At 40.0% G+C, this 25,714-nt stretch overlaps 2 protein-coding genes across 2 annotated transcripts in view; both read right to left on the reverse strand.

Moving 5' to 3' along the window:
- Positions 1–396: 396 nt before the first annotated feature.
- On the reverse strand, positions 397–8,915 carry LOC133644538 (prothymosin alpha-A-like). The gene is made up of 5 exons (XM_062039074.1): positions 8,761–8,915; positions 7,050–7,115; positions 6,858–6,930; positions 4,412–4,503; positions 397–915 (listed from the first exon to the last, which is right to left on the reverse strand). The coding sequence occupies exons 1-5, from the start codon at positions 8,803–8,805 to the stop codon at positions 877–879; spliced, it is 315 nt and encodes a 104-aa protein (XP_061895058.1). The 5' UTR covers positions 8,806–8,915; the 3' UTR covers positions 397–876.
- A 1,919-nt stretch (positions 8,916–10,834) lies between these two features.
- The window catches only part of LOC133644543 (prohibitin-2-like), a 30,932-nt gene continuing 16,052 nt past the window's right edge, over positions 10,835–25,714 (reverse strand). Inside the window, exons 7-10 of the mRNA XM_062039091.1 lie at positions 25,563–25,666; positions 25,411–25,488; positions 25,251–25,330; positions 10,835–13,261 (exon numbers count right to left, since the gene is read on the reverse strand). Coding sequence (XP_061895075.1) covers positions 13,237–13,261; positions 25,251–25,330; positions 25,411–25,488; positions 25,563–25,666 — 287 coding nt within the window. The 3' untranslated portion in view covers positions 10,835–13,236. The remainder of the gene's footprint in view (positions 13,262–25,250; positions 25,331–25,410; positions 25,489–25,562; positions 25,667–25,714) is intronic.

Here is a 25,714-nt window from a genome sequence, read left to right on the forward strand (position 1 = left end):
CTTTGCATTGTTTCTGGCGAGACAACCCTATTTTTTCGAGTAACTCTCTTATAAGAAGCAGCAAATTAGAGGCTTTTTTTTTTAATTGGCCTATATACAAAAATATCAGCTGATCTGGGGCAGAGATGTCTTCAAGACCTGAACAGGGTGTCATTTGCTGGAAAGGTTATGAAACTTTAAAGAGCAATCACGCCTCTTGGGTCGGAGTCTAAACAGCTCATTCATGTCTCGGCCTCAGCAGCTGTAAAGTGTTTTGGTTTTTTTAATGCTTAAAATGTGTATTTCCTATCTAAATGAGTCAACCAGGACGTGTACTACCATCTCCAACCACGAGGGGGCATTGCTCCAATTACCTTCATCCCGAGTGGAGGAAGTCACCCGGCTTTTACAGAGCGACAAAATCCAAGGACTTTATTTTCCAACAACGTAACACAGACATAAAAACATTCCCACTAGGCCATGACGGACACAACGCTACATCCTGCTCATCTATGACAAACTAGCACAAAAACACACGCGGCAAAGTGCCGCGACGCCCCAGTGTACCTAAACGCACCGTTCACCCTGCATGGGCGTGTATGTGTGTGTGTGTGTGTGTGTGTGTGTGCATGTCTGGACCGGCCGGATGCTTCTAGATGTTTTAGGTGTTTCTAGATGTTTTACACAGGAAGTGGACGCTGACAATTCCGGGTGTAAAATGTCCTCGGAGCACCGCTTGATGCTCGTAAGGATCACTGTTGCAGAATGGCCGACCTCCTTACAATATATACAAAAATATAAAATGTAAATAAAAATACAAACAAATTCTCTTTTTTTTTGACGTTTGGAAGGGAGGACTGAGGTTGTTGTTTTTTTTTCTAGAAAGTGACGTCACGTCTACTTGTCCGTCTTCTGCTTCTTGGTCTCCACTTCGTCCTGCAGAGCACAAACAAACAGGATGTACGTGAACGCCGCAAGCCAAGCCACTTCCGGACACGACATGACCAAACACTTTTTGACCGTAAGTTCGTCAAAGTGGTATTTTCTATTCACCACTTTCAGTCTACAAACATTTGTTCTTGCATTTTCTAGCCCGCCAGCTAGCCAAACTGCATGGAATGTTCCATTTACTGCTTTTTGCCGCGTTCAAGCCGCTGTTATTGATGCTAGCAATTAGCCTGGTCGTTAGCATTAATTAATTTGTAATATCACCCGGCACACTGGACTAATACACATATTGTAAGCCATTTTTCATTTTGTTCGCTTGACGAGAGATGAGACAGCTGCATTCAACTCCCCGGTTACCGTCATAGACATGTTCTAAGTAGACGCAGCATTGGCTGCTGTGACGCGAGAAATTGGGCCGCCATCTTGAAGTGGTGATGAGGAGCCGGCGAGCAGCCTAAACTGACAGTTGACAGGTAGAAAACAAAGATGCTAAACTGACAGGTAGAAAACAAAGATGCTAAACTGACAGTTGACGGGTAGAAAACAAAGATGCTGAACTGACAGTTGACGGGTAGAAAACAAAGATGCTAAACTGACCGTTGACAGGTAGAAAACAAAGATGCTAAACTGACAGTTGACGGGTAGGAAACAAAGATGCTAAACTGACAGTTGACGGGTAGAAAACAAAGATGCTAAACTTACAGTTGACAGGTAGAAAACAAAGATGCTAAACTGACAGTTGACAGGTAGAAAACAAAGATGCTAAACTGACAGTTGACGGGTAGAAAACAAAGATGCTAAACTGACCGTTGACAGGTAGAAAACAAAGATGCTAAACTGACAGTTGACAGGTAGAAAACAAAGATGCTAAACTGACAGTTGACAGGTAGAAAACAAAGATGCTAAACTGACAGTTGACAGGTAGAAAACAAAGATGCTAAACTGACAGTTGACAGGTAGAAAACAAAGATGGTGTTCAGCGTTTTCCTGCTCAAATGAGCGGACTGTTGAAAATAGGAATCGGGGGATTACTTTTCACAAGTAAGATTTAACATTAACGTACTATTGGTTGTATTTTGTGAAAAGAATATTAGCACAGAGTTGAGAAGGAGCAAAGATCTTCAATAGTACTGAAATCCTAGGTAGAGTTAGTTAATTACATATAAAATAGTCATACTTTAATAACAAAGTTGAAATAAATGATGAAGATAAAGATTGTAAAAGCCAACAGGGGTAAAAGTTATAAAGTATAATATAATATAGTAAAAGTTACAAAGTATAAGACAATATTTTGTTAACAGTATAATTGTAACCAGGAATAAGTCTTCAGGTAACAATATTCAAATACTAACATTGTTGGGTAAGACAGAATTTGGTTTTATTCCGAATCCAGTGAAACAGATTGGTGGTTTTAGCTGATATAAAGACTTTCAGGTGTTTATATATGTTTATGTTGAAGTATTTGAAAAATGCTTTTATCCACAGCGACATACACTACCGTTCAAAAGTTTGGGGTCACCCAAACAATTTAGTGGAATAGCCTTCATTTCTAAGAACAAGAATAGACTGTCGAGTTTCAGATGAAAGTTCTCTTTTTCTGGCCATTTTGAGCATTTAATTGACCCCACAAATGTGATGCTCCAGAAACTCAATCTGCTCAAAGGAAGGTCAGTTTTGTAGCTTCTGTAACGAGCTAAAGTGTTTTCAGATGTGTGAACATGATTGCACAAGGGTTTTCTAATCATCAATTAGCCTTCTGAGCCAATGAGCAAACACATTGTACCATTAGAACACTGGAGTGATAGTTGCTGGAAATGGGCCTCTATACACCTATGTAGATATTGCACCAAAAAGCAGACATTTGCAGCTAGAATAGTCATTTACCACATTAGCAATGTATAGAGTGTATTTCTGTAAAGTTAAGACTAGTTTAAAGTTATCTTCATTGAAAAGTACAGTGCTTTTCCTTCAAAAATAAGGACATTTACATGTGACCCCAAACTTTTGAACGGTAGTGTATATAAAAAATACATATAAAACAATCAGTGTAAACATGATCATTTAAGGGAAGAATGTAATACAAAATATCAATACAAAGTGTCAAGACAGAATAAACTCTCTGCTGCTGCAGCAACAGAGATACAGTCTATAAGATATATAAATATCTAATGCATTCATACATTGTTTATGTAGCATGTATATATAACCTAATTATATTGTTTCTTCAATTTAAAAATAGCTGACCCTTGTCTGGGATTATATTCCCAGTTTTGATCTGGGACGTCTGGCCATTTATAGCATATAAGAATATTCTATTACTGTTAAGCAAACTATGAATAATAAAACATGTGTCCTTTTATCATAGCTACACGTATGACACAAAAGCGCATGACAATCAGTGGTATTCAGTGAGGTAAGATGAATTACAGTTCATTGACAGTTCATTGCTCCTGCCAAATGAGTTGCACTGAGTGGAGCGGATCACCACTCCAAGATGGCGGCCCCGCGTCTCGTCAGCGCCAGTAGGCAGTAGCGCTCCATGCTGCGTACCCTTAGAACATGTCTATGGTTACCGTCTGTCCTTTCCTCTAATTACAAACATCCGGTTACAAAATTAAACAAAAATAGAATGTACTAAAAAATATAATTTGTGAAAGAGAAACTGTTAAAATGTTAATACGAGGGGTGGAAATGTTTTGGCATCTCATGATTCCATTCCGATTCAAGGGCTCTGATACCATTATACACGCATATGAACTTAATAATATGTACGTATACGAGCCTCTTCCTATGGCTGCCGACACGTGGTATGACGTCATTTCCGCTAGAGACGAGCTAACAGGTGAGCATTACAGCCATCCTTGTTTACCTGCCTTCTAAAACCACAAAATGTCCAGAAACTTTGCCTCCAGCCGCTGTAAACGTGAGGTGTTGGATCATATTTAGTATCCAAGCATTCATATTTTAGTGTACAAAGCATTTATTATTTTACTACTTCCCAAACAAAGTAGCCTAGCTAACTCTGTTCTAATAGCTTGGCCTCTCCTTCTCCCTCCATGTGTTCCCACTAAAACACATTTTATTTAACTTACGTAACGTCCACCGATTCCGAATGCTCCACCTCCCAATCGTGATGCGTCCAATAAGCGATCATTTTTCCCCATTCCTAGTTTATACTAATACATTTGTGTATTTCAAGGTACATATAGTGTGTCTTTAGACTTTAACACAAAATTAAATATGGGTCATTACATTTTTCAGTATGTGACCCTTTGTGGAAAAAATGTAGACGTCAAATCCCGGCTCTAATATCAATTATTTTCTAGGCAGCTTGCGAATACTTTGAGTTGCACAACTGCCCTCGGCGGACTTCAACTGGCACACATGTTGAGTGGATGTGTCCACTTTGTTTACCATAACAACAGTAAGTGTTTGTTTTTGCAGGTGTCTCTGTGAGGAGCGTCTCTCCTCCGCCTCGCCTCACCTCCTCATCGTCGTCGTCGTCATCGTCGTCCTCAGCTGTCCTCTTCCCTGTGGGTGCAACAAGGTCGTCCTCTTCATCGTCGTCCTCCTCACCTTGGTACACACACACACACACACACACACACACACACACACGTACGTTAGACAGTTACAAGATTTTGAAACTTTTAAGCGACACCAGGCTAACCTCCTCCAACCTCCGAGGACAAAGCTCCAAACGCTCCCAGTCTGTGGAACGCTCTCCCTGACCACCTGAGGGCACCACAGACTGTGGATGCCTTTTAAAAAAGGCTTAAAATGCCTTAGTGGCCACATGCGTGGACAGCACCTTTTAGCTCTTATTTCCAAAATGGTGTACACTACTGAATTGGGGTCTTATGGCCGCTTATGTGGACACATACTGCCATCTGGTGGTGTCAGAAGAGTATAACATACAATGGAATTTGGGGGGAAAAAAAGTGTAAAAATAAGAATTAGCATGTCACTAAACATGAAGTACATGTTTGTTACTTATGGACTAAGTACATCATATCAAAAGATGATTCTTTGTTTTTATTCTAATTAGGGTCCAATAAGCCCAAATAGCAAAGAGAAATTAAAAAAAAAGCATGTAAACAAACAGCTTGGACCTTAAGAGGTTTTAAAAAACCCTTCTTTTTAAAAAAGCCTTTTTTTTTTAGATATATGTGTGCTAGTTCTAGCTATTAGGCTGCTCTAGTTTTAAAAATTTTTACTATTTATTTTACTTGTTGGGGACAGCTATTTGTGGTTTTAGCGTTGATGTTTTGTCTTAGTTTTTTTTTAATGCACTGTAGCACTTTGAGGTGGTTTGCTCAATGTAAAGTGCTTTACAAATAAAATCTATTGTTATTATTATTAAACATAACTAGAAAAAGAATGTGGTCAGTCCAGAAACTAAGGGCTTCCCCCGTGTGGTCGCCAGGTGTACTATCCAACATGCGTGACCCATATAGACTAGAAAGTCTTTGCCACAGACTTGTAGGCTATCTTGCACCATGTGTCTTTGTTTCTCGCACACACACTCAGCAGGCAGACAGATCTCGTTGTGATCCAATAAAAGACTTATCTATCAGTCATGCCTTATCTGGATTTATGTTGCCAGCTGCGACTGACGACAAAACTTGCTGAGAGGTTTGATACTTTAGCGACGTGAGGGTGGACATGTTGGAAACACCGCTGGCAACTTGTAAACATGTTTCATCAACAACCCCGTGTCAAAGGTGACCATCGTCTTCGTAAAAGCCAGAGAGTGTGTAGTTTTATAGCTAGCACTTCAATGTGTTTCCCATACCTTGAAGCACATATATATTTTTAAATGTTGGAAACGGGAGGTAAATACATTTTTTCCCCACTTAAAAGTTGTAGGGGGAATTGAATTTGTCTACATCACAGGTGTCAAATTCAAGGCCCGGGGCCAAATCTGGCCTGCCACGTTATTTAATGTGGCCCGCTAAAGCCTGGAAATAATATGCGTTAATAAAATGCCTAATCTTTTCTTAATAAATATATTCGTTCTTCCCCTTTTGACATTAAAACTCATGTACGGCATGCAATTGCATATATCTTTTAAAATTCAATATTAAAATATAATATCATGTATTCCAAAAATATTTTTTGTTAAAATAAAGATAAATACTGAACTTAAATATTTCAAAACAAAATGATCAAATCAAATTTTAGACTGTAAAATTGACAGATTTTACGGTTAAGTTTTTTTTTTTACTGGAAAATCTACTTTGGTACCGTTTTTTTCCATATACAGTAAGACACTAAAACATTTTAAAAAAAAAAACATTAAAACAAGGTTTTACGGTAAAAACAAACAAACTGGTAGCTAAGTTGCTTTAATTTTACCACTAAAAAAGTGGTATTGTTTCTCCATTCCATTTTTTTATATGCTGTAAAAAAAACAACTGATTTTACTGTAAAATTATATTTTTTTGCAGCTATGAAAAAATATATATATTGGTAATGTATTTTATATATACATGTATATCATATATTACTCATTGTTAAAAGCGGCCCCCTGAGGGCAAGCATAACTGTGATGAAACCAGTTTGACCCCCCTGCTCTACATCAATGTGTTCTGTTTCATACATTTGTAGCAGCGGTGCGCACTTTCGCCACCAGAGGGGAGTGTTTGACCTTTTTCTTTCTATTTCCATCCATCCATTTCCTACCGCTTGTCCCTTTCGGGGTCGCAGGGGGGGCTGGAGCCTGTCTCAGCTGCATTCGGGCTATTGTTTTGTTTTAAAAAATGTAATTACTGTCATTTTTTGGAACCAGTTGAGTAGGTCTATTGTTTTTGTGTAAAGAGTTAACTCATTTAAAACTTTTAAAGATCTTTTCATAAACGTGTCGTTTAAAGTCTTTTTGGACTGACATCATAAGGCCATTTGTGGTGTTTCCTCCTGTCGCCGCTTACCTTCTCCGTCGTCCTCTTCCTCCTCTCCCACGTCGTCCTCATCTTCGTTGTCCTGCTCGCCGTTTTCCTCGTCCTGCGAGAGCGGCACACACACACACACACACACACACACACACACACACACACACACTTTAACCCGCGTGCCGAGAGAGAACATTATGAAGAACACGCGGCACGATGAGGCGATCTTACGGTCTTGCCGTTGGCGGTGGCGTCGTCTCCGTTCTTCTCCTCCGCCAATTTCTTCTCCTTCAGCTCCTGAAAGATAAAAAAGGGCTCTGAGAAAAAAAATCATGTCAAGTTAGATTTGGACTTGATGGATGCTAAGCTAAGCTCGCTGTCTCTTTGTATGATTGTCACTTATAACAGCTGATAAAAAAGATGTATTATTGACAAATGCAGCATCAGTAGTGGTTAAGTGCATGCGTGATGTGGATGTATTTCAATAGCAGTTGACTAATGTGATGTCAAATATTAATGCGTGTTGTTGATAGTCTTGAGTCTCCATACTGGAGGGACGAGTGCAAACGTTTGGGCGGTGGAAGTTCCTCATCCAAATTTGATCAAAGAGCTTCCTGGATTAGGAGGGGAGGACACTTCCTTTTTTTTTTATTAGCGGACAGGTTGAGCTAGGACTCCTCGGCCTCCTATTGGCCGCATCCTCCTAAGCCCCGCCCACCGGGGCCTGGCCGCTGAAAGCTGACACCGCGTTGTCAGAGCTGGCTGGAGGGAGGGAAAAAATAAAAACAAGACACACCCAGACTACACCGCCCCATGTCATTAAAATGCACTTAACGCAAGATAATGAGCATTGTAAGTTACTACAGCTGAGCTGAAAAAGTAGTAGTGAGAGTCCAAGTCGACTTTTAGCTGTAATATTTATTTTTAAATACTTCAAATTGACCTTAACCACATTCTTGTTTTGTATGTTGCACGATGACCGTCGCCCTTGGCAGTGCACACCTTTGTCCACCAGATGGCGGTGTTTGATTTCAGTTTGAGGGGGGGAAATGAGGTTATTCAAACACAAACCACTGGAACTAGTTTACTCCAACTAAAGTAGTGAGCAATTTCCCCGCCCTCGCACTTGACTTCGGGCTGACGCAAACTACTAAACGAGCGAACTCGTGTCTGTTGACGCCATCTTCTGGCGCATTGACACTTAATAACCTTAATGTGCTTCACTGTTTATAGTGCAGAGCGCCCCCGTGTGGCTGAGCGGGGAGACAATGGCAGGAGTCCATTCAATGTATTTAGCGACCCCAATCAAATCATGCTGCTTCCTGTCTGATGCATCTTACACACACACACACACACACACACACACACACACACACACACACACACACACACACACACACACACACACACACACTCTTGTCTCCCGGGTGACGGCTCCGCTCCCGCTTCGTCGAGCTCCGCGGTGGCGCCAACACGTCCCCCCCCCCGCGCCTCCGCCCCCAGGGCCCTCGCTCCGGTGGCCACGCTCCTGCCAGACGGCCGGAGGGCAGACGGTGGTCTTTCTCTCCCCCCCCCCCCCCACCCCCCTCCAAAATACTATTTCACCTTTTTCAAAATAAAAACAAAAAAAGGAGATATGCGTGTGTGTCCGAGACAAAGCCTTCTTCGATCCCACTTTAAGAAGCTCTGAGCGCCAAATCCGCTCTCATTCCCACGCAAGAGCGCCGCACTTCATCCTCCCCGCCATTACTCTTTGCAATAACCGTGGATTATCCACGCGTTACATCCCGGATGTGGGGAAAAGCCACCAAACCAAAACACGCGCGCATGTTCGCTGACAACAACAACAAAAAAGCGAGTGAGAAGATGCTGCAGGTCAGTGCGTGCGCGTGCGCGCGTGCACGGCTGGCGTCCTCCTCCCCGCCCCCCCGCGGCGTCTCACCTTGGCGCTCAGCTCCGCGCTGCTCTCCACTTTGCTGTCCGCCATGTTGCCGCGAACGTCCCCACAGGATGCGTGAAAAGATGCGATGTTCCTCGGGAGGCGAGCAGCTGCAAGGAGACGCTGTGAGACGCCGCCTGCGCGCCGCCAGCCTTTTATAGCCAGGTGGGAGGGGCTAAGGTGTCTGACGGCGCTCTCCCATTGGTCGCGGCTGCTCGGCCCCTGATTGGCCGCGAGCAGACAATGGACGCGCCTCCCTTGTTGTGCACATCAAGCCAAATATGCCCACGCACGCTTTTTAAATCTTTTTAATGTGTGACACGCGCGCGCGGTTCACGCTAATCCCACAATCATTGATCATATTCCCTTAGTGACTTCCATCCAACACATTTGTCTTGTTTTTGCATGGAAGCCTTTAAGCTTTTTTTTTTTTTTTTTTTTTCAAACTGTAGCTGCTTCGTAAATGAACAGCTTGTTGGCACAACGAGTGCAAAGTTCCACTCGCAGCGTACTTTTATTGGCGGACATGCAAATGTGTCGTCTGGGAGGAGGGGGATGCTGTGGGATTATGCAAAGTAGGACAGAAGGGGGCGGGGGGAGCACCGGGAACAAGATGTGTTGATATTTCACCGTCAAAGTGGCGCGGAGCGAGCAGCAAGTGTCTTTGTCCCCCCTCAGGAGCAACATAAAGCGACAAAATCATTCATTTGCGTTGTTAAACTACGCCAACTGCCGCTTTGTCCCTCACCAAGATGGCGGCGCGGCGAGACCGTGTGGCGTTTGATGCTTCGAGCTCTCCGCTGATTGGCCGGTGGACTGAAGCGAACGTAAAGCTGACGCTTTGCGCCCGCTGAGTGGCTGACGCAGCTGTCAATCACTCGCCGAGGAGGCGGGGCCCGCGGTTGTAAGGAAATACCGGAAGCAGCGCCGTGTTCGCGCTCTTTTCCGACTTTGCCTAATGTTACGCGTTAGAACGAAACGTTGGGAGTTAAAGGACAATACTTACGTCGAGACCGCGTGAAAATATAAGTCCTGTCATTACATAAGCAAAGGAATCGTAATGGAGACGTGCTGTAGTCTCGTCCTTAGAGCAGGCGTCTAAATGCGCGACTGTGCGTGTCACGTCCTCCAGCAGGGGGCGGCATACTCTTATCAAACACTGCATTGTGAGGAAGGACGCGTGACGTCACACTGCCCGCTGGAAGCCTCATCCATCGTGCCATCTTTTATTCATTCATATGGGTCATGGCAGGACTACATCGCGCAGCTGGAACTATTTACTCGAATAACTGTGGCGTTTTTGCTCTGCTAGGATGATAACATGGAAAAGTGGAGCAAAGCGAGGGAGGGAAAAAAAAGGAGGAGGAGAAGCAAAGTACTGCAGAGCTAGAACACAGAAAGCCTGGACTGGATCTCGGATGCAAAGTGGACCTGGACTGAGCCCCGTGTTCATTCACACAGAACAATGTGGACCTTTCATCTTTTAGAAGAAAAAGTGCTGTGATGAAAAGAGCACGTGCAAAGTGTGACATGTTACAATAGCACAACCAGGAAGTGCAACATCCTTGCACCGCAGCTTTTTAAATGTTAACATCCATGAAGGACCAAAGCAGCCCTGCAAACTTCATCCGGCTTAAAAACGTGTAAGGGCAGCTCTTGAATGGAATGTAATCTATTACAGGTGCTAGTCAAAGGTCTTAGGCAGCATGGAGGTCAACGAGCACATCCAAACACGTGATCATCCACGGCTCTGCAGCCTGCGCGTTCCCACACGTTAGGCAAATTCCTGCAAGGCGCGATCGGGACCTGCAGCGGCCTGCAGGACCAGGCAGGCGTCATCCTTTCAACTTCTGGTTACACTTGAACAACTGGATCCATGTGGCAACTTACCAGCGGATCAAAGTCATGACTGAAAGTAAACAATTGTTTCTTTACCGTGTCAATTCACGTTCATTAAACACCAAGTAAACAAGACTTCAACTTTTTTTCTTTTTTTTAAACAAGCGGGCTGCTGCTGAAATACACAATTTGACCTAAGGGGGGCGACATATGACATGCTTTATTCTGACTGTTCCCAATAGAGCGCTTTATTTCTGGAAAAGAGGTCCAAACATTAGAAACACTTTGATTATAAGCTCCTTAGTAAACATGTTTACATGAATAACTGCCATTGGTATTACTAAGACAAACGATCACTTCAGCGTGAGGCTGTGACGTCACCAGACATTTGTTGCCAGGGAAACACGGCAGCTGACACATTTAAACATCGCATCTTTGGCTCCCTCTGGCGGCAGTATATTGAACTGCCGCATTCGTGAAGAGCAAGGCATTTTTCAGTGGATTAAAACTTAATGAAGCCATAAATATAAATATATTGAGAGCTGCGACATATTGGAAGTAGCAAGTGCGAACGGAGAAGTTGCCTCATTACAGAATTCTACCAACCAAAGCTCATAGACTCTTGTCCTGCGCATGTATGGACTAAACATTTACAATCATCACATTCAAAATGACATGTTGCTTTTGGTTGCATTTTTGCCTCATGCCTGTGAGAATCCTGCGCGTGACTGAAGCATTAAGGAGTGGGACTATATAGGTCTAGTTGCAGTGTGCTCAAATGGCCACCAGGTAGCATCTGTGAGCAGATAATACTGTACAATCTCTTTCAGTCTTGTCCGGTGGATGGTGCATTCTTCACCCACGCCTAAAGTGAGATGAGGCAAAAATACAACATTTCCTACTGTACGCTCAATGAGGCGTTTACGTGTATAAACAGTCATGGCCAAAAATATTGGCACACCTGCATTTCGGCAGAAAATTGTTGAAATTACAAATGCTTTGGTATTCACATGTTTATTTATTTGGTTTGCATTGGAACAACACAAAAAAAACCCTCCAAAAAAGCCACATCTGATATCATTTTACACAGAACTCCAAAAATGGACTGGACCAAATGATTGGCACCCTCAACTTAATATTTGGTAGCACACCCTTTTGGAAAAAACAAGTGAAATCAATGGCTTCCTGTAAGCATCAATGACCTTAATACTGGAATTTTGGACTACTCAAGTCTGAGATTTGAAGGGTTCCTTCTCCCAACTGCTGTTTTTAGATCTCTCCACAGATGTTCTATAGGATTTAGATCTGGACTCAGTGGTGGCCACTTCACAACTCTCCAGCACTTTGTCTTGAGCCATTTGTGTGTGCTTTTTGAAGTATGCTTGACCCATGACCTCTGACAGAGACCCAGCTGTCTGACACTGGGCTCTACATTATGCCCCAACATTCTTTGCTAGTCCTCAGATTTCATGATGCCATCACACAGTCAAGGCATCCGGTACCAGAAGCAGCAAAACATCAGTGAACCTCCACCATGTTTGACTGTAGGGATGGTGTTCTTTACCAAAAAGCTCCACTTTAGTCTCATCTGTCCACAGGAGGTTCTCCCACAAGGATTTTGGCTTTCTCAGGTAAGTTTTTGCAAACTCCAGTCTTGCTTTTTTATGTCTCTGTGTCAGAAGCCGGGTCCTCCTGGGTTTCCTACCATAGCGTCCCTTTTCATTGAGATGATAGTGCGAGCTGACACTGTCTGCAGGTCAGCTTGAATTTGTTTGGAAGTGGATCCAGGTTCTAACAATCCTTCGTTGCAGTCTTTCATCAATGTTTCTCTCCCGTCCACGTCCAGGGAGCTTAGCTACAGTGCCATGGGCTTGAAACTTCTTGATGACATTGTAGACACAGGAACATTTACATCTCTGGAGATGGACTTGGAGCCTTGAGATTGTCCATACTTTTCCACAATCTTGCTTCTCAAATCTTCTGAGAGTTCTTTGCTCTTCTTTCTTTTCTGGTACACCCAACACCAAAGTTGAGTCAACTTTTCTCCATTTGAACTGTCTGCAAGTGTGATTTCTATATTGCCAGCACCTGAGACTTGCTACAGGTGAGTTTCATTATAAGTTAAAGGAGCATCACATGCTTAGAATACAACTATTTTTTACAATTTTGAAAAGGTGCCAATAATTTTGTCCATTTTTGGAGTTCTGTGTAAAATAATATCAGATTTTGGTTGTTGTTTTTTTGTGTTCCAATGCAAACAAAATAAATAAACATGTGAATACCAAAGCATTTGTAATTTCAATGAGTTACTGGGGGAAGTGGTGCATTATCTGACAGAACTGCAGGGGTTCCAATATTTGACTGTACATGTATCTTGGGTCATGTCAACAATAGAGACAACAATGTGGACTTTCTGTTCAATTTATTAACTGATCAATTCACTTGGCTCATTAGCTTTCAACAAATATTGTCGTTCAGTGAGTCATGTCGTGCCGTATGGTTGGTGCTACAAGATCAATGCTTTAGTCTTCACACATTTCATCACCAACAACCACAAAAATGTACTTCACTCGGGCGCTCGCTCTACAAGTCAGCGCTGGTCTGCTGCGACGAAGACGAGGGCAGGGACAGTCCTCTTCATCACTTCTTCTGTCCCAATGACAAGCTGAAAGACAACACAGCCTTGAGCAATACTGCAAGCAGCCAGCAGAGGGCAATAAAGGTCTATCCACATTATCCTCTACAGCAGGGGTCACCAACCTTTTTGAAAGCAAGAGCTACTTCTTGGGTAGTGATTAATGTGAAGGGCTACCAGTTTGATACACACTTCAATAAATTGCCGAAAATAGCCAATTTGCTCAATTTACCTTAGCTCTATGTTATTATTAATAATTAATGATATTTACACTTAATTGAACGGTTTAGAAGAGGAGAAAACAAGAAAAAAATGACAATTAAATTTTGAAACATAGCTTATCTTCAATTTCGAATCTTTAAAATTCTAAATTCAACCGAAAAAAAAGACAAACTTTAAAAAATAATTTATGGAACATCATTAGTAATTTTTCCTGATTAAGATTAATTTTAGAATTTTGATGACATGTTTTAAATAGGTTAAAATCTGCACTTTGTTAGAATATATAACAAATTGGACCAAGCTATATTTCTAACAAAGACAAATCATTATTTCTTCTAGATTTTCCAGAACAAAAATTTTAAAATAAATTCAAGAGACTTTGAAATAAGATTTAAATTTGATTGTACAGATTTTGTAGATTTGCCAGAATAATTTTTTAAAATTTTAATCATAAGAAATATTTCACAAATATAAAATGAAGAATTAAATTACAATTTATTTATTATTCTTTACAATAAAAAACATACATTTACTTGAACATTGATTTAAATTGTCAGGAAAGAAGAGGAAGGAATTTAAAAGGTAAAAAGGTATATGTGTTTAAAAATCCTAAAATCATTTTTAAGGTTGTATTTTTTCTCTAAATTTGTCTTTCTGAAAGTTATAAGAAGCAAAGTAAAACAAATAATGAATTTATTTAAACAAGTGAAGACCAAGTCTTTAAAATATTTTCTTGGATTTTCAAATTCTATTTGAGTTTTGTCTCTCTTAGAATTAAAAATGTCGGGCAAAGCGAGACCAGCTTGCTAGTAAATAAATACAATTTAAAAAATAGAGGCAGCTCACTGGTAAGTGCTGCTATTTGAGCTATTTTTAGAACAGGCCAGCGGGCTACTCATCTGGTCCTTACGGGCTACCTGGTGCCCGCGGGCACTGCGTTGGTGACCCCTGCTCTACAAGATAAGTTTGCCAAGTTTAAAAATAAAAAAATAAACCCACTGGATGTCGCAATAGCAATTCCAGTTTATAGCTGGGCCAAGCAAGAGGTACACAGTGGCTGCGGCTCCTCCCCCCGCCCCTGTCCTTGTGGCTTGTGCAGCCCTTTGAGACACTTTGATTGACATAAATGTTATAATCTGCTGTACTGAGTCCTCTGCTTCCAACAAATCGCACCCTCATTGCCCCAACATGTGGACGCAGAGTGTAACGCAACCCTCTTAAATATAATCCGTGTATGTCGCCGCCATCCGTTTTTAGTTTGGAATAGAAAAATAATTTAACAGAAAAAACAACTTTCCCCGTTTTTTTGTTGGATGATAAAAAACGGATCGTTATCCGAATTCATGAATGTGTTTAAAAAATTGAAAATGGGAATTTAAAACGAGTGGCAAACCAATTTTCCCTATTCTTTGTACGGCTGCACAATTACTTGCGATCACGATTTTGTCAGCTGCGATGAAATGAGGGTGATCATCAGGTGATGCCAACATTAAAAAAACAGGCTCGGCTGCATTTCACGCACCAGACAGTGGACTCATGTGAGACTGAAGCTACATCAGCCTCCTCAAACTATTAACAACAAATCAATGTCAGCGCGCCCCCCCCCCCCCCTCCCAGAATGACCAGCAGGCATGCATTTTATCCCCGCAACACCACCGCATGCCTCTCCTTTCTCTAGGCACTCCCGCTGGTTTTCCCGAAACCCAGGAATGCTGCCGCGCGGGTGAACCAACAACAAACGCCAAAAAGAGTTGCACGGCCGAGCTGTGTTGGTGTGCACATTCAGACAAATACAGTCAACAACAATTCTCTTCTTTCCTCAGCCGCCATCATTTACCTGCGCTGTAAAGCTTGTTGCTAACAGAGCGGGCCGGCAAACAAGCTACAATATATACAGACGACCCTAACATCAACCGTACCCCGTACTCATCCACCTCTCAAAGACACACCTAAATACCACACATAATAACCTTTTATTTGGCCAAAGACATACCCTATTTTCCAGACCATAGGGTGCACTGGATTACAAGGCACACTGCCCATCAATGCTCTATTATCAGTCTTTCACCACATATAAGGCGCACTGGATTATAGGGCGCATTAAAGGAGTCATTCTTTTTTCTAAATTGGAAACACTTCCTTGTGGTCCACACCAGTGTTTTTCAACCTTTTCTGAGCCAAGGCACATTTTTTGCGTTGAAAAAATGCGGAGGCACACCACCAGCAGAAATCATTAAAAAACGAAACTCAGTTGACAGTAAAAAGTTGTTGTGGCAATTGTTGGATATGACTTCAAAGCATAACCAAGCATTCATCACTATAGCTCTTGTCTCAAAGTAGGTGTACTGTCACCACCTGTCACATCACACCTTGACTTATTTTGACTTTATTGCTGTTTTCCTGTGTGTAGTGTTTTACTTCTTGTTTTGCGCTCCTATTTTAATGGCTTTTTGGCTTTTTTTGGTATTTTCCTGTAGCAGTTTCATGTTTTCCTTTGAGCGATATTTCCCGCATCTACTTTGTTTTAGCAATCATAAGAAGATTTTAGTTGTTTTTATCCTTCTTTGTGGGGACATTGTTGATTGTCATGTCATGTTCGGAAGTACTTTGTGGACGCCGTCTTTGCTCCACAGTAAGTCTTTGCTGTCGTCCAGCATTCTGTTTTTGTTTACTTTGCAGCCAGTTCAGTTTTAGTTTCGTTCTGCATAGCCTTCCATAAGCTTCAATTACTTTTCTTAGGGGCACTCACCTTTTGTTTACTTTTGGTTTAAGCATTAAATACCTTTTTACCTGCATGCTGCCTCCCGCTGTTTCCGACATCTACAAAGCAATTAGCTACCTGCTGCCACCTACTGATATGGAAGAGTATTACAAGGTTACTCTGCCGAGCTCTAGACAGCACCGACACTCAACAACAACACATCATTTGCAGACTATAATTACTTGTTTGCAAAAAATATTTTTAACCCAAATAGGTGAAATTAGATCATCTCCCACGGCACACCAGACTGTATCTCACGGCACACTAGTGTGCCGCGGCACAGTGGTTGAAAAACACTGGTCTACATGACATGTTAGGGGTGTAACGGTACACAAAAATTTGGGTTCGGTACGTACCTCGGTTTAGAGGTCACGGTTCGATTCATTTTCCGTACAGTAAGAAAACAACAAAATATAAATTTTTAGGTTATTTATTTACCAAATTTGCAAAATCTTCCACCAAAAATATTTTTCTTAGTGTAATATTTGATGTGAAGTAATGGGAACCTTGGATAGGTCAATAATTCATAATAACATTGATTTTGATTCAATATTATGTTTTGAGCAATGACAGTTTGAAAGAAAAAAAAAAGCAGCTTTGTTTTATTAGTCAACATTGCAACTTTTTCTAAATGACATTTAACCTTTAAGCTTTTTTATTTCACTTTTGTTATGTTTTTGTTGATTTGAATAGTATTTTTAGAATGTGCCGTGGGCCTTTAAGACATTAGCTGTGGGCCGCAAATGGCCTCCAGGGCACACTTTTGACACCCCTGCTATAGATGATACAAAAATAAATCTATGGATAAAAAGCAGAGCCTGGCGACGCATGCACGTTTATCATAACTCTCTCTCTCTCTCTCTCTCTCTCTCTCTCTCTCTGCCCCTCCCTCACCAATGCTGCTGTTTGTTTTGTTTTCAACCCCTTCTTAACCCTGAACGTACATTGAAAATACACGCAGCCCTAACTCAAAATGCCAGACATTTGAGGCATTTAAGAAACTCGGCAAAAGAGGACATGTCCGGTGAAAAGAGGACGTATGGTCAGTCTATCCTAGCCCGTTAGCTGCTAGCATGCAGTGTGTTGTGCCTCGGTGTGCATTGTTTACACAACGTGCGTTACGCTACTTAATATGTCCGTGTGGAAACTCGTTCGGTACACCTCCGAACCGAACCGGAACCCCCGTACCGAAACGGTTCGATACAAATACACGTCCCGTTACACCCCTATAACATGTATAATGCATAATATTTTGAAACAAAACAGCAGATAATATGTCTTACCTTATACACACAGCATAATAATACTCCTATGTTGAAGCACAGTACCATCCATCAAGTGGTGTGGCTTCATAGCTTACCAAAGTTCTACTAAAACATTTTGATAGATTTTTGAGCGCCGTGTGTAATGTTCTATATTTTCTATGGAACATTTAAAATGTTGGTGCTGTTTACTTGACTCATATTGCAGTCTACACGTATCTCTTGTGTTTGACTGCCATCTACTGGTCACACTTATCATTACACCATGTACCAAATAAAATTGCTTCCAACCAGAATTATGGTTATAAAGCGCACTGTCCAGTTTTGAGGGGGAAAAAAGGGATTTTAAGTGCGCCTTGTAGTCCGTAAAATACTTTATGTACTTTATATACTGTGTTGCTTTCTATCTGCCTTTTGTGCATAATCTGATTTTTTTCACTTGTTTGCACTTTGATCGCACTCTGCAATGGCATATTTATTTTAGGTAGCCCTTCGTCTTTTGTACGTTTTATTTGGTTATTAATGAATTATTTGAATGGTTTCATTTTGAAATAAAAGCCAGCTTCACATTCCTTTGTTTAAAATAGAAAGTGCAATGAAAAATGTTTTAATTAATATTAAATAATGGTGATGATTAATTCCTTGTTCAATGTGTGTGACTTGCACATGCTCAGTGCCTCGTCTGCGAGTGACCCGGAACAACAACAGAAGAAGACAAAGAACGATCTCAGTGTCGTCAGGACCAGTTTGTCACGGTCCAGGATTCTCTTCTATTTAATGTCCGGAGCCTTGGAAAGTAACACATTTTATTGGCTGTCCATCCAGCAGGCAAACATTGCTCTTCTTCTTCTTCTTCTTCTTCTTCTGTTGTTGTTGTTGTTGTTGTTCCGGATCGCTCACAGTCGAGAGACACTGCACATGTGCAGTCCACCATATCTCCAAATATTAAACGTAAAAAAAGAGTATTACACTCGCTGTTTTAACTCTTATTCTCGATTTTCAAATACATTAATTAAGATAATGGATATTGTATTTTCCGTTTTTTAATTATCAAACCAAAAAACAAAGAAAATTGTATGTTAAATATTTGTTCCTATTCCAAACGTATGGCCTTTGACATAGACAGACTGTATTTGATACTTAGATAATAAATCATAGAAACTCTTCTATTTAGTATTTTGTTCAATGCCAAATAGGCTAGGACTTAAAAGTTTAATCATGGCTTTACTGAGACGGTCTCGAAGTTCATTATATCCTTTGTTGTGGTTTTGAAACTGCACCATTTTTAACTTCAAGTGTTTTTTTGTCAAGAGGATTTTTGGGATATGTACATTTCCAGAATGTGCGTGTTGTATTTTTGGCCAAAGTAGAACAAAGAAAACACCCCAAGTGTTGTCTTTATTAAGCCATGATTTTACCAGTGCGGTCCACTTGGGAATAGACTTTCCTCCAACTAAAATGACTTTGACTCCCCTGGTGTGGTTAGTTAGAACCAAACATAAACTCACGTTTAGCGACCATTAGCATTAAAGCTGCATTTTAGAACTGTCTTTATTACTTTATTGAACATATTTAAACAATGAATGTTTGTCCACTGATTCCTAAATGGCCCACATTCTAATTGTGATGCATCAAAGAAGCGTTTATTTTTTCACCTCAAATTATTTATGGTTAAAAATTGCTTCAGTTTTCAACTGATATGTTGGAGCTAATTACTAACAACAAATGACTACTTTGGAGCTCGTGGTTGTGCAATTTTTGGTTGATTACTTCAAAAAAAAGTTTTAATGGCGACAGTGGGACTAGTCTGGTGACGCAGTACAAGGCCTGTTAGCTTAGTTCCACACGGGTGGACAACGATGAGGCCAAGGACGGTGTAAGTCAGTCCTTCTCAAAGAGTGGGGCGGGCCGCCATGCCGGGGGGGGGCAAGTGTGACATTTGACATTGTCATTTGTTTGACGTACTAGAATATGACGAAGTGTATGTAGCGCTTGGCGTGACACGAGGACAGACCGCTTTGTCCTTTTCTTCAATGTTAATAAGAAAACAATGTTATGCAGAGGTACGTTTATAGACAAATGATACTACTCCTAGTTGCGGTGGAGGGGGGGGGGGAATAAATATTTTCTTATTCCAGGGGGGGCACGTAATAAAAATAATTACGAAGCACTAGAGCAGACCTGGGCATTCTGCGGCCCACGGGCCGCATCCGGCCCTTTGTGCGTCCCTGTCCGGCCCGTGTGAGGCCAATTATAAATTACAAAATAAATTTAAAAAAGCATCTATGTCGAGTGTGCAATACAACGGTGCTGCTTTTGTTTTGAAAATCGTTATTTGTATTACTTCCGTGTGGACGTATGCGTGTGCGTGATTGTGAGTGAATGTGAACAGCTGCAATCACAAAATAAAGTTGAAAAAACATCTATGTCGTGCGCGCAATACAACTGTGCTGCTTTTATTTTGAAAAGTATTATTTATGGGCGTGTGTCCGTGTGTAACCTGCGAGTGAAGGTGCACATGCAGCGACAAGTGATGCACGGTTTACACCCGAGACGCTAAAAAGAGAAAAGTTGATGAAGAATGGTGTGTTTTCAACAAGACATGGACTGCCAAGCAACGTTCCCTCTAAGGTGCGCGCCTGCGCAATTGCGCACTGCTCAAGCGTCCGCTGCGCGCAGCAAATATATGCCGCGCACCAAATCAAATCCCATCTGAATTCTAAACAAAATAAACATATTTATTCTGTGTAATTTTGCAATGCAACTTTGAGTGACAGTGACAACAAGCGGCCCTAACGGTGTTCGTCAACACCGTTCAATTGAACACCGTTCAATTATTGTAACGTCTATGGAGATGCTTCGAGGACAGTAATTATATCCATCACTTTATTGAGCAAAACTGTTTATATTCGGACATAACCACACCAAAAACATGAGTAAAACAATTCTATCTGGAAAAACTAGTCATTTTCTGCTGTACAAACCAGGCCAAAACCAACTTGTCACCAACACGCATAGCACTAAACCACTGGTGTGTTTATGGCCACACATAAAGTCGGACAACTCAAACACCACACAAAGTTACACTATGACTCCTCAGTCATACGTGTGCTTATTTTACTGTCATTTATTATTCATGTTAATTTATATATATTAGTCATGGAATGCTGTTACACACACTATGTTGAAGTATTACCATTATTATTAATTATTATTATTATTTATCTTACGGTATATATCAAAAATAATATTGAGCAAAATTTAATTGAAATATTGTCGATGTGGCCCTCCAGCAGTGCTCGGGTTGCTCATGCGGCCCCCGGTAAAAATTAATTGCCCACCCCTGCACTAGAGTAAGCAAACATGAGTGCACACAAACACAAATATTTATCTACCGTATTTTTCGGACTATAAGTGACAGTTTTTTTCATAGTTTGGCCGGGGGTGCGACTTATACTCAGGAGCGACTTAAGTGTGAAATGATGAACACATTAGCGTAAAATATCCAATAATATTATTGATCTCATTCATGTAAGAGACTAGACGTATAAGATTTCATGGGATTTAGCGATTAGGAGTGACAGATTGTTTGGTAAACGTATAGCATGTTCTATATGTTATAGTTATTTGAATGACTCTTACTATACCAGGGGTCACCAACGCGGTGCCCGCGGGCACCAGGTAGCCCGTAAGGACCAGATGAGTAGCCCGCTAGCCTGTTCTAAAAATAGCTCAAATAGCAGCACTTACCAGTGAGCTGCCTCTATTTTTTAAATTGTATTTATTTACTAGCAAGCTGGTCTCGCTTTGCCCGACATTTTTAATTCTAAGAGAGACAAAACTCAAATAGAATTTGAAAATCCAAGAAAATATTTTAAAGACTTGGTCTTCACTTGTTTAAATAATTTCATTAATTTTTTTACTTTGCTTCTTATAACTTTCAGAAAGACAATTTTAGAGAAAAAAATACAACTTTAAAAATGATTTTAGGATTTTTAAACACATATACCTTTTTACCTTTTAAATTCCTTCCTCTTCTTTCCTGACAATTTAAATCAATGTTCAAGTAAAAAAAATTTTTATTATTGTAAAGAATAATACATACATTTTAATTCAATTCTTCATTTTAGCTTCTGTTTTTTCGACGAAGAATATTTGTGAAATATTTCTTCAAACTTATTATGATTAAAATTCAAAAAAATTATTCTGGCAAATCTAGAAAATCTGTAGAATCAAATTTAAATCTTATTTCAAAGTCTTTTGAATTTCTTTTAAAATTTTTGTTCTGGAAAATCTAGAAGAAATAATGATTTGTCTTTGTTAGAAATATAGCTTGGTCCAATTTGTTATATATTCTAACAAAGTGCAGGTTGGATTTTAACCTATTTAAAACATGTCATCAAAATTGTAAAATTAATCTTAATCAGGAAAAATTACTAATGATGTTCCATAAATTATTTTTTTTATTTTTTCAAAAACATTCGAATTAGCTAGTTTTTCTCTTCTTTTTTTCGGTTGAATTTTGAATTTTAAAGAGTCGAAATTGAAGATAAACTATGTTTCAAAATTTAATTGTCATTTTGTTCGTGTTTTCTCCTCTTTTAAACCGTTCAATTAAGTGTAAATATCATTAATTATTAATAATAACAGAGTTAAAGGTAAATTGAGCAAATTGGCTATTTCTGGCAATTTATTTAAGTGTGTATCAAACTGGTAGCCCTTCGCATTAATCACTACCCAAGAAGTAGCTCTTGGTTTCAAAAAGGTTGGTGACCCCTGTACTATAATATGTGAGGTTAACATAGCAGTTGGTTATTTATGCCTCATATAACGTACACTTATTCAGCCTGTTGTTCACTATTCTTTAGACATTTTAAATTGCCTTTCAAATGTCTATTCTTGCTGTTGGCTTTTATCAAATACATTTCCCCACAAAATGCGACTTATACTCCAGTGCCACTTATATATGTTTTTTTCCTTCTTTATTATGCATTTTCGGCCGGTGCGACTTATACTCCGGAGCAATATATAGTCCGAAAAATACGGTAAATAGATTATTGCATGTTCGAATGTGTGGCAACTTGAAACAAGAATACCATAAATTCTGGACTATAAACTGCTACTTTTTTTTTTTTTTTACACTTTGAACCCTCCGTTATAAAACTGTGCAGAAAATATGGATTTTTCTACCATGAACGCCATAATAAAATAGTTTCCTTTTTTTTAAAAAACAAGAAAATACACCGGGAAAGTGTTTTATTCTTTGTGCTACGCCGAGTTTCCTCACTGCAAATGTCCTCCCATTTACGGGTAGTGCCTTTTTTTTACCTACCCAAAGTGCTGTTCTACTCGCTTGGAGTGATGAAGAATCCATACAACATTTGTAAGTTTTACAGTATAACTACAACTGTTAATAATCACTGACGTGTGCAATGTGTGAGGTCTGCAGGAGTGTTTTCATGCATACTTGTACGTGCTGAGGTAATGACTCTAGCTTTGTTAGCATGAGCTAATATGCTAACACTTTTACGAGTGTCTGTGTTAGTATTATTAATTTACAACGACATTCTTTTTGTATGGTTTCACTTTCACAAACTCCTCAGTGGAGTTAGTGAGTCTGTTTACCTAATTGGAGAGCTAGCTTGTGCAGCTAGTGGGTCCATGACGAGGACTTCTGTTTTGTTTGAAACATTTACAGAATCTTTCTGTGTAAATAACTCATTTCACAAAGTATATATCCGAGGCTTACAGTCCGGTGTGACTAATATACGGGAAAATTCATTTAAAATTCTGTGGGTGCGGCTTATATACCGGTGCGCTCTATAGTCTGGAAAATACGGTACACGGTGTGTGTTAAAAGTTAAAGTTCCAAGGATTGTCACACACTGGGTGTGGTGAAATGTGTCCTCTGCATTTGACACATCCCCATGTTCACCCCCTGGGAGGTGAGAGGAGCAGTGAGCAGCAGCGTGCGCGAGCTCGGGAATCATTTGATGATTTAATGATAATAATAATAATAATAATAATAATATTAGATTTTATTTGTAAAAGCACTTTACATTGAACAAACAACCTCAAAGTGCTACAGTGCATTTAAAAAACAACAACGCTAGAACCACAAATAGCTGCCCCCAACAAGTAAATAGCAAAATAAAATAAAAACTAGAACAGCCTAATAGCTAGAGCAGGGGTCAGCAACCTTTTTGAAAGCAAGAGCTACTTCTTGGGTAGTGATTAATGTGAAGGGCTACCAGTTTGATACACACTTAAATAAATTGCCAGAAATAGCCAATTTGCTCAATTTACCTTTAACTCTATGTTATTATTAATAATTAATGATATTTACACTTAATTGAACGGTTTAAAAGAGGAGAAAACACGAACAAAATGACAATTAAATTTTGAAACATAGTTTATCTTCAATTTCGACTCTTTAAAATTCAAAATTCAACCGAAAAAAAGAAGAAAAAAACTAGCTAATTCGAATCTTTTTGAAAAAATTAAAAAAATAATTTATGGAACATCATTAGTAATTTTTCCTGATTAAGATTAATTTTAGAATTTGGATGACATGTTTTGAATAGGTTAAAATCCAATCTGCACTTTGTTAGAATATATAACAAATTGGACCAAGCTATATTTCTAACAAAGACAAATCATTATTTCTTCTATATTTTCCAGAACAAAAATTTTAAAAGAAATTCAAAAGACTTTGAAATAAGATTTAGATTTGATTCTACAGATTTTCTAGATTTGCCAGAATAACTTTTTTGCATTTTAATCATAATAAGTTTGAAGAAATATTTCACAAATATTCTTCGTCAAAAAAACAGAAGCTAAAATGAAGAATTAAATTAAAATTTATTTATTATTCTTTACAATAAAAAAAAAAATTACTTGAACATTGATTTAAATTGTCAGGAAAGAAGAGGAAGGAATTTAAAAGGTAAAAAGGTATATGTGTTTAAAAATCCTAAAATCATTTTTAAGGTTGTATTTTTTCTCTAAAATTGTCTTTCTGAAAGTTATAAGAAGCAAAGTAAAAAAATTAATGAATTTATTTAAACAAGTGAAGACCAAGTCTTTAAAATATTTTCTTGGATTTTCAAATTCTATTTGAGTTTTGTCTCTTTTAGAATCAAAAATGTCGGGCAAAGCGAGACCAGCTTGCTAGTAAATAAATACAATTTAAAAAATAGAGGCAGCTCACTGGTAAGTGCTGCTATTTGAGCTATTTTTAGAACAGGCCAGCGGGCTACTCATCTGGTCCTTACGGGCTACCTGGTGCCCGCGGGCACCGCGTTGGTGACCCCTGAGCTAGAACTAGCACACATATATCTAAAAAAAAAAAAAAAGGCTTTTTTAAAATTAAGGGTTTTTAAGCCTTTTTTAAAAGCATCCACAGTCTGTGGTGCCCTCAGGTGGTCAGGGAGAGCGTTCCACAGACTGGGAGAGGCGGAGCAGAAAGCCCCCAATTTAACCCCCAATTCCAACGCTTGATGCTGAGTGCCAAGCAGGGAGGTAATGGCTCCCATTTTTGGTAGTCTTTGGTATGACACAACCTCCCAGTCTAAGGGCGGACACTCTAACCACAAGGCCACTGTGTGTGTGTGTGTGTGTGTGTGTGTGTGTGTGTGTGTGTGTGTGTGTGTGTGTGTGTGTGTGTGTGTGTGTGTGTGTGTGTGTGTGTGTGTGTCAACATTCACAAAGGCGTAACAAAGCGGTCCTGTGTCTATCAAGACATTTCCAGTGAGACCAAAACAGAAAGACTTACTTATCAAACAGGTCTCGGTTCTGTAGGTTCAGGACCAAACTGTCCGCGTTCAGGTACACTTTGTTCTGAGACGTGGACACCTGGGGGAGAGCAACACATCATCATCATCATCATCATCATCAGTGTGAATCAGACGTCTTTTCAAAGTGAGCACACTGACCGTCTTGGCGATGGACTGTGCGGCTCTGATCCGTCTCAGCTTCAGGTAGCCCGGATTCTTGGTGACGGCCTGGCCCAGCTGACACATGGTGGGTGACAAAGGTGGTTATTATGGTAGAGCAGGACCACGTGGAGAAAAAGAAAGATGGTTACCATCTTGGCAGCCTCAGCTTCTCCTTCAGCCTGGATGATCTTCTGCCTCTGGTCTTGTTTGGCTTTCTCCACGTAGAACTGAGCCCTCTGCGCCTCTTGTTGAGCTGCACACAGGTCAAAGGTTACAGCACACATTCTGCTTCGACAGGTGT

This window comes from Entelurus aequoreus, linkage group LG27, assembly GCF_033978785.1.
Source record: "Entelurus aequoreus isolate RoL-2023_Sb linkage group LG27, RoL_Eaeq_v1.1, whole genome shotgun sequence".
Lineage (NCBI taxonomy): Eukaryota > Metazoa > Chordata > Actinopteri > Syngnathiformes > Syngnathidae > Entelurus > Entelurus aequoreus.